Here is a 16,833-nt window from a genome sequence, read left to right as displayed (position 1 = left end):
ATGATTTGCAGGAAGGGCAGCCTAAAGTTCTATTTATTCAGGATGTGGCTCTGCATTATCGTTGCACTCTTCATACAGATCTTCCCTGATGATTTGCAGGGAGGTCAGCCTAGATTCCATTTATTCAGGAGTTGGCTCTGCATTATTGTTGCACTCTTCATACAGATCTTTCCTGATGATGATTTGCAGGAAGGTCAGCTTAAAGTTCCATTTATTCAGGATGTGGCTCTGCATTATCGTTGCACTCTTCATACAGAGCTTCCCTGATGATTTGCAGGGAGGTCAGCCTAGATTCCATTTATTCAGGAGTTGGCTCTGCATTATTGTTGCACTCTTCATACAGATCTTTCCTGATGATGATTTGCAGGAAGGGCAGCCTAAAGTTCTATTTATTCAGGAGTTGGCTCTGCATTATCGTTGCACTCTTCATACAGATCTCTCCTGATGATGTTTTGCAGGGAGGTCAGCCAGGGTTGTATTTTTCTCCAGATCTGGCTCTTCGTTATTGTTGCACTCTTCATACAGATCTTCCCCAATGATGTTTTGCAGGGAGATCAGCCTAGGTTATATTTATTCAGGATGTTGCTCTTCATGGTTGCTTTCTTCATACAGATCTTCCCTGACGATGTTTTGCAGGGAGGTCAGCCTAGGTTGTATTTTTCTCCAGATCTGGCTCTTCTTCATTGTTGTTACATGCTTCATCATATAGATCTTCCCTGATGATGTTTTGCAGGGAGATCAGCCTAGGTCTTATTTATTCAGGATGTTGCTTTTCATGGTTGTTTCATTCTTCATACAGATCTTCCCTGATGATGTTTTCCAAGGAGGTTAGCCTAGGTCGTATTTCTTTCTGGATCTGCCTCTTTGTTGTTCTTACAGTCATCATTATTTAGTTCCTCCCTTATGATGATCCAGTCCTCCTTGATGTTGTTTGGGAGTTTTATTGTTAGAAGCTGTTGCAAGAGAAAGAAAAACCTGTGTTATCTACATTTACATGCAGCTCAGATGAGCACTTGAGTTTTCCACTTGTGCTAAAAATGCACTCAGTTTTCCCAGAAACAGACTAAAACAAGCTTTTCAAGATTAGAAAAAAAGCAGCGCCACTCATTTCCATGGACTATGTTGTGCATTGCAGCTCAGCCCCATTTACAGTACTTAAATGGGCATAAGCAACAATACTAGACACGGCCAGATGGGTAAGAGGGGCGCTATTTCTGGAAAAGCCAGACCTTTTTTTTCCCATCTCATCCTGCACTACGATTATGTAGAAGAGGACGACTGAAGATCTTATGTTTACTGGGATTATGTAGACGAGCTCTGGATATAATCTACTGACCTGGAAATCGCAATATAGCATCATGTGTTCCGCGATGGAACCAAATAGGGACACATATTCCAATATGTTTGATGTTATTGTGGAAACCTAGAAAAATAGAGAAGATTACATTACATGATTTCCCATAAGATCCCTCTGAGAAACGGCATCCGAGGACGAGGCACACCGCTTGGATATGGCAGCAGCCTTTGCTTCCCTGTGAGGGCAGCATGTTACAGGTCTGTACTCCGCTTTCCAAACAGCACAAGAGTTTGGCTAATAGTGGAAACTATTATCCCTGTGATACGCCGCCCTTACATGGAGCAGCAAAGGCTGATGACAAATCTGTTGTACATGGCAGATTTACCTTTACAAATCTGCCCTACACAACCCTACAAGAATATATATTGCATATAGTGTGATGTGGGATTCTTCCCCCTCTAATAACACCCGACACTGCAGGGAAATTCTACCAGGGTGGTACTACTATTGCAGCGAGTCCCACTCGCTGCAATAGGACAAAGTCTGCAGTACCAACCTGAGCCACTGCACAAAGTACAGAGCTGTCTGCTTCCTGCAACAACATAGAAGTTGGACAATCCCTTTAATGTTCCCATTCATTGCTAGCAGAGAATCGCTATTATACAGTGTGCATCAGGATATGGGTGAAGAGGGGTGTTGGGTGCTAGGAGTGTAGATTAAATGGCAAAACATACATACCTGTGTACACGTCTCAGTGGTGCACAAAGTGATAACCGTTGCATTCAATGTTGATGCTGATAGTGTGTATATATATAGGAAAATAAACTCATACAATGGACCTTATAACAATTTGCTGATGACATCTAGAAGTTAATAGACACTCATCACATAGGACAGGAAGCCAGAGAGGGCTAATGAGGAAAAGTCATCATAGCAAGTGAGTGATATTTTCGTTTCACACTGAACAATATAGCTCACTGTCACCTTGTCTCTCACACAGACTGCTCACTGTCACCTTGTCTCTCACACAGACTGCTCACTGTCACCTTGTCTCTCACACAGACTGCTCACTGTCACCTTGTCTCTCACACAGACTGCTCACTGTCACCTTGTCTCTCACACAGACTGCTCACTGTCACCTTGTCTCTCACACAGACTGCTCACTCTGTCACCTTGTCTCTCACACAGACTGCTCACTGTCACCTTGTCTCTCACACAGACTGCTCACTGTCACCTTGTCTCTCACACAGACTGCTCACTGTCACCTTGTCTCTCACACAGACTGCTCACTGTCACCTTGTCTCTCACACAGACTGCTCACTGTCACCTTGTCTCTCACACAGACTGCTCACTGTCACCTTGTCTCTCACACAGACTGCTCACTGTCACCTTGTCTCTCACACAGACTGCTCACTGTCACCTTGTCTCTCACACAGACTGCTCACTGTCACCTTGTCTCTCACACAGACTGCTCACTGTCACCTTGTCTCTCACACAGACTGCTCACTGTCACCTTGTCTCTCACACAGACTGCTCACTGTCACCTTGTCTCTCACACAGACTGCTCACTGTCACCTTGTCTCTCACACAGACTGCTCACTGTCACCTTGTCTCTCACACAGACTGCTCACTGTCACCTTGTCTCTCACACAGACTGCTCACTGTCACCTTGTCTCTCACACAGACTGCTCACTGTCACCTTGTCTCTCACACAGACTGCTCACTCTGTCACCTTGTCTCTCACACAGACTGCTCACTCTGTCACCTTGTCTCTCACACAGACTGCTCACTCTGTCACCTTGTCTCTCACACAGACTGCTCACTCTGTCACCTTGTCTCTCACACAGACTGCTCACTCTGTCACCTTGTCTCTCACACAGACTGCTCACTCTGTCACCTTGTCTCTCACACAGACTGCTCACTCTGTCACCTTGTCTCTCACACAGACTGCTCACTCTGTCACCTTGTCTCTCACACAGACTGCTCACTCTGTCACCTTGTCTCTCACACAGACTGCTCACTCTGTCACCTTGTCTCTCACACAGACTGCTCACTCTGTCACCTTGTCTCTCACACAGACTGCTCACTCTGTCACCTTGTCTCTCACACAGACTGCTCACTGTCACCTTGTCTCTCACACAGACTGCTCACTGTCACCTTGTCTCTCACACAGACTGCTCACTGTCACCTTGTCTCTCACACAGACTGCTCACTGTCACCTTGTCTCTCACACAGACTGCTCACTGTCACCTTGTCTCTCACACAGACTGCTCACTGTCACCTTGTCTCTCACACAGACTGCTCACTGTCACCTTGTCTCTCACACAGACTGCTCACTGTCACCTTGTCTCTCACACAGACTGCTCACTGTCACCTTGTCTCTCACACAGACTGCTCACTGTCACCTTGTCTCTCACACAGACTGCTCACTGTCACCTTGTCTCTCACACAGACTGCTCACTGTCACCTTGTCTCTCACACAGACTGCTCACTGTCACCTTGTCTCTCACACAGACTGCTCACTGTCACCTTGTCTCTCACACAGACTGCTCACTGTCACCTTGTCTCTCACACAGACTGCTCACTGTCACCTTGTCTCTCACACAGACTGCTCACTGTCACCTTGTCTCTCACACAGACTGCTCACTGTCACCTTGTCTCTCACACAGACTGCTCACTGTCACCTTGTCTCTCACACAGACTGCTCACTGTCACCTTGTCTCTCACACAGACTGCTCACTGTCACCTTGTCTCTCACACAGACTGCTCACTGTCACCTTGTCTCTCACACAGACTGCTCACTGTCACCTTGTCTCTCACACAGACTGCTCACTGTCACCTTGTCTCTCACACAGACTGCTCACTGTCACCTTGTCTCTCACACAGACTGCTCACTGTCACCTTGTCTCTCACACAGACTGCTCACTGTCACCTTGTCTCTCACACAGACTGCTCACTGTCACCTTGTCTCTCACACAGACTGCTCACTGTCACCTTGTCTCTCACACAGACTGCTCACTGTCACCTTGTCTCTCACACAGACTGCTCACTGTCACCTTGTCTCTCACACAGACTGCTCACTGTCACCTTGTCTCTCACACAGACTGCTCACTGTCACCTTGTCTCTCACACAGACTGCTCACTGTCACCTTGTCTCTCACACAGACTGCTCACTGTCACCTTGTCTCTCACACAGACTGCTCACTGTCACCTTGTCTCTCACACAGACTGCTCACTGTCACCTTGTCTCTCACACAGACTGCTCACTATTTCACCTTGTCTCTCACACAGACTGCTCACTATTTCACCTTGTCTCTCACACAGACTGCTCACTATTTCACCTTGTCTCTCACACAGACTGCTCACTATTTCACCTTGTCTCTCACACAGACTGCTCACTATTTCACCTTCTCTCTCTCACAGAGACTGCTCGCCATGGCACCTTCTCTCTCTTACAGACTACTCTCCATGTCACCTTCTCTCTCTCACGCAGACGGCTCCCCGTGGCGCCTTCTCTCTCTCACGCAGACGGCTCCCCGTGGCGCCTTCTCTCTCTCACGCAGACGGCTCCCCGTGGCGCCTTCTCTCTCTCACGCAGACGGCTCCCCGTGGCGCCTTCTCTCTCTCACGCAGACGGCTCCCCGTGGCGCCTTCTCTCTCTCACGCAGACGGCTCCCCGTGGCGCCTTCTCTCTCTCACGCAGACGGCTTCCCTTGCCCTCTTTACTAGAACTTTTTAATTCAATTTTACTTTAACCCCATATTGAATTGTCACTTGAAAAGGATACTTGTAATGCCAATGATGAACAAAATCACAGATATAACTATCTTAGTTGCTCGGTTCTGTGTACTGTCTGTTGACACTTCATAAAACGGAATGGCCTGGAAGATGTTATTCAGCCCCGCAACAAAAAACAGTGCTGTATGCATGTAGTCAGACACTGATTTATCCTGGAATGAAGCAGACACATCATTAATGTATTAGATATCATCACACATCACACAAGCCCCCATATCCTTATCAACCAGCAGCAGATGTATCACTATTCCTCATATTCTCTATCAGGTTATTATATTCTCTGTATGCTGATACTTGATCTTGTGTGTCATTGTGGCCCAAAGCATCCGGTCTAACGCCAACTCTCAAGCTCCACATGTGGAGGGGACATTGATGAGCGCAGACCCCTCCTGCCTCTGTCTCAGGATTTGTAGGCATTGTCTGACAATACACGACCCTGCAATGCCGGCGATGGAGTTACACCACGATGGGTTACGTTTGCATTTGGGCCTTTATTCTATATTGTAGTCTTTTTGCAGTTACTATATGTACAAACCTGAATGTAAAGGGCTATTATGCTGCCTATGCATGATGTCCAGCCGAGTGCTAGCAGGATCCTCCTCCAGTTTGGGTTACTCAGTTCTTTATCCGTTGTTTTGAGCTCCATCAATTTGTAGATGATATAAGTGATGGCAGCCTCTGAAATACAAAAACAGACATAATAAGAAATAGCTAGATAGAAATTATAGCTAATATATGAATAGAAGTATAATTTATGTCACTTACCGAGTAAATGAGAGATGGTGAACACTATAATGAATACCAAGGATGCAGGTTGTTTTGCTCCGATCTCACTGAGAAGATATAAAACACATATGTAACATTAGTAAAGCTACACTGTATGTGCAGGTCACAAGAACTCAAACTAACACAGGTAATATGTCAGGAGGTCTACAAATATTAAGGAATACTAACGGCAGACAACAAGCCCCCCAACACAATATTCTCTGTCCCTCTATGTCTATACTCAGGGCTGGATTGAGATTAATTAATGCTTCTGGTGAAAAAAAAAAATTGTGCGGTTGCAACTTCTCCCTCATTGCAGCCACGTATAACAATATACATAGACGGTAGAGATGAGTGAGCACACTCATCCAAGCTTGATGCTCGTTCGAGTATTAGGGTACTCGAGATGCTCGTTACTCGAGACAAACACCACGCGGTACTCGACTCAATTCCATTTCCTTCCCTGCATGTTTAGCTCCATTTTCTAGCCAATAGACATGCAGGGAAGGCATTACCACTTCCGCCTGTGACGTGCCAGCCCTATCCCACCCCCCTTGCAGTGAGTGGCTGGCGAGATCAAGTGATCGCCGAGTATTTAAAGCTGTCCCGCCCGCGGCTCGCCTTAGACACACGCTGGCAGAGATCAGGGAAGGTGCTGCTGCTGCTATAGGGAAAGTGTTAGTGCAGGATCCTGTGTTCAAGAACCCGCTATTACTATTGGGGATACTGTGGGGATCACTATTATAGCTGTGGCTGATATAGGGGAGTGCTATTACTGCTGGTCCACTGTGGGGGTGACTATTATGCTGGGGCTAGTATTGGGGAGTACTAATACTACTCAGGCCACTGGGGGGGTCACTATTATGGCTGGGGCAGGTATAGGGAAGCACCAATACAACAGGTGCCACTGTGGGGGGGGGGGGGGGTCACTATTTTTGCTTGGGTTGGTATAGGTAAGCACTATAATTACTGAGGCTACTGTGGGGGTCACTATTATGCTGAGGCTCATATAGGGGAGCACTAATGCTATTGGACCATTGTGGGGGTATTGCTGGGGCGGATATAGGGGAGCACTAATAGTAGAGGTGCCGCTGTGGGGGTCACTATTATGCTGGGGCTCTGATAGGGGAGCACTAATACTATTGGACCACTGCACTGTGGGGGTCACTTTTATTGCTGGGCTGGTATAGGGGAATGTCAACACTACGGAGGCCACATGGGGGTTACTATTATTGCTGCGGTTGGTATAGGGGAGCACTATAATTACTGAGGCTACTGTGGGGGGTCACTATTATTGCTGGGGCTGGTATAGAGGAGCACTAATACTATAGATGCCACTGTGGGGGTCACTATTATGTTGGGACTCAGATAGGGGAGCACTAATACTATTGGACCACTGTGGGGGTCACTATTATTGCTGGGGCTGGTATAGGTGAGTGCTAATGCAATTATGGCTGCTGTGGGGAGTTACTGTTATTGCTGGGGTAGGTATAGGGGAGTGTCAACACTACGGAGGCCACTGTGGGGGACACTATTATTGCTGCGGTTGGTATAGGGGAGCACTATAATTACTGAGGCTACTGTGGGGGTCACTATTATTGCTGCGGTTGGTATAGGGGAGCACTATAATTACTGAGGCTACTGTGGGGGTCACTATTATTGCTGCGGTTGGTATAGGGGAGCACTATAATTACTGAGGCTACTGTGGGGGTCACTATTATTGCTGCGGTTGGTATAGGGGAGCACTATAATTACTGAGGCTACTGTGGGGGTCACTATTATTGCTGCGGTTGGTATAGGGGAGCACTAATTACTGAGGCTACTGTGGGGGCACTATTATGCTGGGGCTCGGATAGGGGAGCACTAATACTATTGGACCACTGTGGGGGTAACTATTATTGTTGGGGCTGGTAAGGGGGAGAACGCTAATACTATTGGATTACTGTGGGGGTTATTATTATTGCTGTGGCTGGTATAGGTGAGTGCTAATGCTATTGTGGCTGCTGTGGGGTTCACTATTATTGCTGTGGCTGATATAGGAGACACTATTTATATTATTATTAGGCCATTCTGCATGTGGCAGCATACCTCAAGCTAACTTAGGAGATGTTTACACATGGCGGAAATGCAGCTCATATAAGGAATGTGAGACGGATATATAGGCAGTTGCTGATTTGGGGTGTTATTACCATTTATTCATCACTGGGTATGCAATAACTCTGTAATTTTCCAAGTCTGTTTTTATTATAAATAAAGGTTAAGTTTTAATGAGATGGGGTCATAATCTTTAAGACTTTTTGTTGCCCTAGGGCCGTGGTGGCGAATCCATCTCTGCTGGCAGGCGTGCCAATAGCTGATCACAACAGTAGTGGTAATCGCTCAATGGCGCTATTAGTGCCACTGTTCCCAGGTGCACACTATGATGTCACTGTGCAGCTGGGATCCTTCTCACCTGACCTCTCCTCCTTAATTCTGCGACAGCAGAGGGGAGGAAGCGTCTGGATGTACATTCTGATAGCAGCAGTGCCAAGTAGGGGCGCTTTTACAAGGAGGGGGAAGTAAATATATGGGTCTCAGGGGGGCACTATTATTACTGGGGCTGATATAGGGGATACTATTAGTAATAGTGTCCCCTATATCAGACCCAGTAGTAATACTATTACTACTGGGGCCACTGTGGGTGTAACTACTACTGGGGCCAGTGTGGGTGTAACTATTACTACTGGGGCCACTGTGGAAGTCATTAATACTACTGGGGTTGCTGTGGGGGTCACTATTACTAGTGGGACCGCTGTGTGGTCACTATTACTGCTGAGGCCACTGTGGGGGTCACTATTACTACTGGGGCCGCTGTGGGGTCACTATTACTGCTGAGACCACTGTGGGCATCACTATTACTATTAAAGCCCCTGTGTGGGTCACTATTACTACTGGGGCCGCTGTGGGGGTCACTATTACTACTGAGGCCACCGTGGGAGACACTATAACTACTGGAGCCACTGTTAGGGTCGCCATTGCTACTGAGGCCACTGTAGGGGACACTATTACTAATGAAGCCACTGTGGGGGTCACTATTATTACTGAGGCCACTGTGAAGGTTACTATGACTACTGAGGTGGTCACTATTACTGCTGAGGCCTCTGTAAGGGACACTATTTCTGCTGAGGCCACGGTGGAGGTCACTATTACTACTGGGGTATGTTTACATGTGGTGGAAATGCTGCAGAATGTCCTCAGCGGAAATTTCCATGGCAAATTCCACAGCATTTCCACATCCAAAAAGAAGTCAAAATCCCCAGCCTGTCTATTTTGAAGCGGCCCTGTCCTTTTTATAACGACGGAGGTAAAATCCTACATCGCGATAAGCCCCGCCCCCCTGACGTGTTGGCACTTTGCGATAAATAAGCAGGTTTTAGGTTGCAGTTTGGGCACTTGGTCTCTAAAAGGTTCGCCATCATTGCCCTAGGGCAACTTTCTTGTTCCATATTTCATATCTGTCCAAGGCCAACATCTGAATGGAGTTTTTAGGTTCAGTTTGTATTTCTTATTATTCTCCACCTCAAGAGGAGACAGAACGAGTTTATTGGCTCAGGCGTTAGCACTGCCGCCTTACAGGGCTGGGGTTCTAGGTTCAAATCTTCCAAAGACCACATCTATATGGCATTTTTATGTTCTCTTTGTGTTTATTCTTCTCTTTCTTCTCTCTGGTGAATATGGTGGATCAGTTGCTTTGCAGTACTGAAGTCACATCACAGTGGACGGGCCGCCAGGAATCCTCAGTGGGGAAACAAACGGCCTGTGATAACCAGAGAATACACATAATATTAACAAACATTATGTCAAATTAACTAGATTACTAAATATATATTATTAGGGGTGGGGGGGAGGGGGGCGTTCTAATTCTTGCTACAAGGCCCCATGATTTCTATGTACGCCCCTGCATGAGTCTAGCGAGGAATGAAGCATTATTAATTCTAACAGTAGTGACATTTTTGGGGCTCGATGGCTTATGTGCTAGCGACTATGGGGACATTCTCCAGAATAGATCCTGGATATCGGAGACCGGATTAGTAGAGTTTATATAAACTGGTTTTGATTCCCATAAGCCATGGACAGGTATTTCCTTATTAATGGACTGTGGTCATTAGGGCTCATTCACATGGCATATGCAGCATTTTCACTGGGTGAGTATATGCATTATTCTCACGGGGGGAGGGGGGGCACTTTGCTGGTATAGAGTTCTGTGCCAAGGCAAGTATACATGAGGCGGGAATAACTCCTATCTATGGGGAGCTGAGTCTACATTGCCACAGAACTCTAAAAATAGAGAAAGTCAAGGAATGCAGGATTTTATAACTATTAACTAATAATAATTAACTAATTATAATTATTATCAGTATTACCATTCATCTCTGGTGCCTATTTTTCTCTCACATTTAACCCTTTAACGGCCGCCCATATGTCTTTTGACAGTTACTGTTAACGGGCTTTAGTCTACAGCGCTGTCTTTTGACGGCACTGCATTAGAAGTTTGGTGCGGGTGCTCGGTCGTCAGATGACACACAGGTACTTGCTCTAACACCGGGAACTGAAAAAAACACAAATCCCCCGTGTTTAACCCTTTACACGCGACCTCAACCTCTGTCACCCATCGGCCCCCTGCAATGTGATCGCGAGGTCCCAATGGGTTGCTATGGCGCTTGGAGGCTATATCCAAGACTATCCATAGCTAACACTGCATTTGTCTCTAAACTGTTTCTAAGACCGCATTTACGTGGCCAAGTATGATATTGTTTCGAGAAACTCACTGGTCAATCTGCAATTGTTCCTGCGAATGCATCATCACTGCACATGCGATTTTATGTGCCTTTTTTATGTGCGTGAAATTTGAATATTGTTTCAAAAGTAAAAATAGAAAATTGTCTTTCGCCCGCGTGAAAATCCCATCTACATGCGCGTGCAATGCGATTATTTATTTATTTATTTTTTGGTTGGTTTTGTTTTGGTTTTGTTTTGCCTCCCGCAGCAAATTATTCCTATTAATGATAATTTGAGAAATTCCTGAAAAAAATCGCCCAAAAGTAGGATATGGTGCGATCTTACATGCAAATATGCCCTTTTAAAATAATGGCTTTTATTCACATGCAATTTCTGTGCATTTCGCAACGTATAAAAATCGTGCATGAAAATCACTCCTATAAACACACCCTAAATGGTCTTACCTGATACTTCGCAGTGGTGTTATAATGACCTCCAATCATGGGTATGGTGTACATTACAATGACACCTAGCAAGGTCCATACTGCCGGTCACATGTTCTTTAGAGATGAGCGAATGTACTTGTTTAGGGCGATTTCGCAATCGAGCACTGCTTTTTTCGAGTAACTGACTACTCGGGCGAAAAGATTCGGGGGGCGCCGGGGGCGGCGTGGTGGAGCGGGGAGTAGCAGTGGGGAACAGGGGGAGCTCTCTCTCTCTCCCCCCCCCCCCCCACTCCCCTCTGCTACCCCCCGCTCCACCACGCCGCCCCCCGGCGCCCCCCTGAATCTCTTCGCCCGAGTAGTCAGTTACTCGAAAAAAGCGGTGCTCGATTGCGAAATCGCCCTGAACGAGTACGTTCGCTCATCTCTAATGTTCTTTCCTCCGGCGCTGCAGAGAGACGTTAGTCTTCAGGTACGGCCGTCTGCTACCTGCAGTAACAGGGGCGCCAATGCGCCCGTGTGACTGAGCCCTAAGGCTGTATTTACACGGGTGATATTCCCATTGGAGTTCCATCAGATTGAGATATGAATGGAACTCACGCAGAAAAGAACCAACATTTATTTGTACAAGCCTCACATGAGAATAGGACTTGTAATCTGCAGTGTCCAACACATTGCCAACACACAGACGGAGTGTCCATGGACTGTGCAACGCTCAAGAATCTCGGTAGCAACTCGCATCGCCTGTGTAAATACAGTCTTAGGGTGCATTCACCCTAAGAGCTCCCACCCCCTCTCTGCCTCCTCTCCGCCCCTCTGCACTATTTGCAATGGGGAGAGGTGGGACGGGGCGGGGCTACATTTCGATAATTAGCCCAGCCCTTGTCCCGCCTCTCCCCATTGCAAATAGTGCAGAGGGGCGGAGAGGAGGCAGAGAGGGGGCGGGAGCTCTGTTCCTGCTCCTGGCTCTTCCATCCTCCCCCCTCTGCAGATAAGGACGACGTATATCGGCTCGGTGTGAAAACCGAGCCGATATACGTTAGTGTGAATGCAGCCTTAGCTCTACATTGTCTCTTACCTGATACATAGCAGTGGAGTGTTATAATGACCTCCAGTGATGGTCCTGGTGTAAATTATAATCACACCTAAGAAGGTCCATACTGTCCACAGACATGGCACAACGGCCAAACCTGGGCTCAACATAGCGGTTAATTAATACCACTATAGCAATGAAGTTACACACTCTCTGAAATGTATGTATGGTATGTAGGATCTCATTTATGATGTCATCAGACTATCAACTGATGATGTCACGATGACAGAGGCTAAAGCACCATTGAAAATAAAACATGCCCCAACATGCCTCAAGCTGTGCCTCTTGACTAAAACATGCCCCACACTGCGCCCCCTGAATAACGATATACCCCACATAATGCTATCCCAACCTAAAAAAGTTATGATCTTCAGAATGTGAGAAGAGAAAAATAGACCAAATTCCTTCAGTCCTCGAGTCTCCTCGATATTCTGTAGATATAACTGCTTCCTTATATAACAGCCATGTATCTGCTGCCCTAAATTGTCTCTTACCTGATACTTAGCAGTGGAGTGTTATAATGACCTTCAATGATGGCTATGGTGTAGGTTATCATCACACCTAAGAAGGTCCATCCTGCCCATAGACATGGTACAATCGCTAGGCCTGGGCTCGGCATACTGAGTGTTTAAAGAATATCACTACAGCAATCAAATATCAAACTAACTGAAATCTCAGAGAGTAAGTGAACAGCGCGGCCGTGTCCTGCGGTTTTATAGGCTTCCATCGATGATGTCACAATAGTACAGCTGATGATGTCACAATAGTACAGCTGATGATGTCACAATAGTACAGCTGATGATGTCACAATGATTATGTCATAATGACAAAGGTTAAAGGGCAGGATTGTAACTTTGACTGCAGCTGGAATAACTCTTGTATCTGAAATCAGATTGTTACTTAGAAGCCATTTCTACAGAACAAGTAACAGTAACCAGAACTGAAACATATTGGAAAATCCTGGTTCCCACTTTGTCTATTCCGGGAGACCCTGTGGATCGTTTTACATCATTACTAATACAAAGTTCATCACCGCTGTTATTCTAAAGAATAATCTATTCATTTTTACATCGTCACCCCTATTTCCTCCTAGATTGTAAGCTCTTGTGAGCAGGACCCTCATTCACACTGTTTCAGTTAGTCGCTATGTAATGACTGATTTGGTCGGTACATGTATACTCGGATCTGTAAGGCTTTCCTCACATTGTGTTATCTGGTCTCTATGAAACAAATCCGTCTCTAGACCGGTCCGTATCTGCAAATGCTGCACTGTTAGTAACAGCGATGCAGGATATTGTAGCGATGTCCTACTCAGGTGAATGAGACAATACTGCCATACCATACAATACTGATACAGATAATACAGGGCTTGCATGTAGAAACCAGGCTGAGCTGATGTAAAGAGTGAAGACGCTGCCGGCGGGGGCCGATAGTCGGATAATGATGTGCCAGCGATAAAGCAATGTCTGAATGGTAATAGTGCCAACTACACAATAGCATAGTAGCCCTCCCACACACAATGGGGGGATGTTCACAGTATGCCCGCACATCACGCAATTGGCTACAGAAGCCTGAAGGATCCACCGTCAATATCTTCGGCCTCATGTCCACGGGCCCGCACGGTCTTTCTCCGTGCAGAACCCTGCAGCGGATTTCACCCGCTCCGCAGACATGAGGCCAAAAAATACATTTTGCTCCCCTGTCCGGACGCTGCGGGGCTCTGCTCTGTGGCTGCCGGATCTTCTTTCATCTGCATGGCAGATGTACTCAGGGCGTTGGCAATGTGCTGCGCACAGGCGCTGTGCCTTTTTTTAAACTTCTGCTCTCCCACAGTCCGCGGCACGAACACAGTAACAGCTGCATCTGTGCCGCGGATCCGGACAGCTTCCATTGGCTTTAACAGAAGCAGCGGGAGCCGTCTATGCTGGACAACCGCATAAAAATGGAGCATGCTGGGTTGTTTTCTGCACGCCAGTGAAGAATAACAGGTATTTAATTACCTTCGGGTGCCTAATGTTTCCCTATGGGCGCGGATCGCACGTGCGGGAGACCCGCACAGATTTTGTAAATCCATTTATGCCGTGGACACGAGGCCTTAGGATGACACTCCGGTCTCTGCCTTTGATTTGTTTCTAATGTGCCCATGGATTTACAAAATGATTAATTAATATCCTCATTGAATGGGGCTAATCCATCGCCTGTCTGTGTGGAGAATGTGAATGGGGTCACTAGCCCTCATCCCCCTGCATTGGGTGGGACCATTAGTGGATTTGTGGAGGATTTCAGTGCAGAATTCATGAAATCCTCATCCTATCCTGAACATGTGGACGGGGTGTAACGGGCTTCTTGGCTACCAACCTCCATGTGCTGCCCACACAGCAGTGCCAGCTACACCTACTATCCCTATAATCTGGAACTATCGCCATACAACACAATAATCCCCGTCCATCCATAAGGGTTTTGGTTACAGAAGTAGGAATGCTTTCAAAAACAGAAGGGTTAAAGTTTATTTTTATCAATTAACAAAATGCAAAGTGACTGAAGAAAGAAATCTAAATGATATCAATATTTGGTGTCACCGACCTTTTCCTTCAAAACAGCATCAATTCTTCTAGGTGCACTTGCACACAGTTTTTTAACCCCTTAATGACACGGCCTATTTTGGCGTTGAGGACCAAGCGATTTTTGGTATTTTTCCATCTCCCTTTTTCAAAAGCCATAACTTTTTTATTTTTCCGTAGACGCGGCCTTATAAGGGCTTGTTTTTTGCGTGGCGAGCTGTAGTTTTTATCGGTGCCACTTTTGGGTACATAGACTATATCGTAAAACTTTTATTATTTTTTTTATGATAACAGGGAGAGAAAACGCATCAATTCTGCCATAGATTTTTTTTACAGCGCTAATCAGGGAGCATGATGACGCACTAAATTTTTTCTGCGGGTCTTTACGGTTACAACGATACCAAAATTCTTATATTTTTTTTTAGGTTTTTACACTTTTTTGCAATAAAATATAAAAACCCTTTTTTTTGGAAATGTTTTTTTTTTTCTCTATAGCTGCATTTAAAGTCCTGTTTCTATGTACGGAGCTCTATGAGGGCTTATTTTTTGCGAGATGAGCTGTAGTTTTTATTGGCACCATTTTGGGGAATGTACGGCTTTTTTGATCACTTTTATTGCATTTTTTGGAAGGCAAAATGCTAAAAATTTGCATTTTGCCTCTGTTTTTTTTAGCGTTTTTTTTAGGCTTTTTGCCGTACAAAATAAAAAGTATGTTCAACTTTTTGTACACGTCGTCACGGACGCGTCAATACCAAATATGTGGGGTTTAAATTTTTTTTTAACCTTTTTTTTATGCTAATATTAGAAAAAGCACTCTTTCCCTGCCACGATCTACTTAGATCGTGGCAGGGAAGGGGTTAACAGCGGGGGGGGGGGGGGGGGGGGGGAGGGGGGCTCATCTCCGATGCCCCCCCGCTGCTGCAGCGGGACGACGGCTGTGACTCACAGCCGGCTCCCGCTGCGGGGTAGCGCGAGGTCAGTCATGATCTCGCGCTATCCCGATGACGTAAGGGTACGACATGTTGCGCGAAGTACCGGCCTGCCATGACGTACCCTTACGTCATAGGGTGGGAAGGGGTTAAGGAACTCTGCAGGGTAGTTTTTGGTTGGTGCATTTGGTTGAGGTCTCTTTATCTGGCTGTATTGTTGTACTTGTCACCCCCTACTGGTTGGTTGTGCCGGTCTGTACCTGCTTCCTGCTGCATAGTTGGCTTTTACCTACTGTACACGCCATCCACTGCAGACATTCCCTTTACACGCGGCTTGCACTCTGCAGCTTCGTACACCATTACATTGGCCTGCGCATCCTCCACCATATGTAGCAAGTTGAGGATCGCCAACCTCTCCATCCAGCAGGGGCGTAACTAAAGGCTCAGGGGCCCGGATGCAAAAGGTGAGGTGCCCCCCCCCCCCCTATCTGTATCTGTACCCGTACCCATACCTAAACCATGCTGCATCCACAATGGCACCACGTGTAGAAACACTCCGGAAACTTAGATTTCTGTGAAATGAATAGTGCAATGATCCGCACACATGTGAGTTACATCCAGAGACAACGTAATATCTGACTCGGGCCTCATTCACACGTGTGCAGGTGTAATCACATTCACAAGAGGAGAAGGTGATTGCTCTCTGAATGAAGCCCGATCCTCTGCTGAGTGGATACACGCTCCTCCTGATGTTTGCCCCGCTGCTGGCCCAGTTCACATCGGTGCGGGAGGCACCGCGCTATGTTCGAACAGACGGGGCATTCTAATGAGTAGGCGGGCCAGATAAATTAGTCCCCAGTGTTCTTGATTAACTCCGCGAAATTGCACTGTGAATAGCGCAATTTTGTTCGGGACAAGGACACATTTGCGTGTACCATAGACTATTATGGAACCTAAGGAGCGCAAATGCCTGCCAAAATATGTGGCGTATTTTTGCAGGCGGTGAAAATGCATTCAGAAAATTGGCCCCTGTGACTGAACCCATTGAAACCTATCAGCTTTAATAGCTGCGGTTCCCCGGCCGACTTTCTGCACGCAGAAGCATACGCAATTGCACCTGAAGGGGGCCTCATACTTCCGCTATGTTCTTGGTATCCATTCTGCTGACATTTAAAGGGGTATTATTTCA

At 46.5% G+C, this 16,833-nt stretch overlaps 1 protein-coding gene across 1 annotated transcript; it reads right to left on the bottom strand.

Moving 5' to 3' along the window:
* Positions 1-833: 833 nt before the first annotated feature.
* LOC136581135 (DNA damage-regulated autophagy modulator protein 1-like) lies at positions 834-12,710 on the bottom strand. Its single transcript, XM_066582118.1, has 6 exons — positions 12,649-12,710; positions 5,861-5,928; positions 5,631-5,773; positions 5,113-5,247; positions 1,337-1,423; positions 834-953 (listed from the first exon to the last, which is right to left on the bottom strand). The coding sequence occupies exons 1-6, from the start codon at positions 12,708-12,710 to the stop codon at positions 834-836; spliced, it is 615 nt and encodes a 204-aa protein (XP_066438215.1).
* Between the last annotated feature and the right edge of the window lie 4,123 nt (positions 12,711-16,833).

The sequence above is a fragment of the Eleutherodactylus coqui genome, chromosome 10, assembly GCF_035609145.1.
Source record: "Eleutherodactylus coqui strain aEleCoq1 chromosome 10, aEleCoq1.hap1, whole genome shotgun sequence".
Classification (NCBI taxonomy): domain Eukaryota; kingdom Metazoa; phylum Chordata; class Amphibia; order Anura; family Eleutherodactylidae; genus Eleutherodactylus; species Eleutherodactylus coqui.
This window is presented reverse-complemented; position numbering and strand designations above follow the sequence as displayed.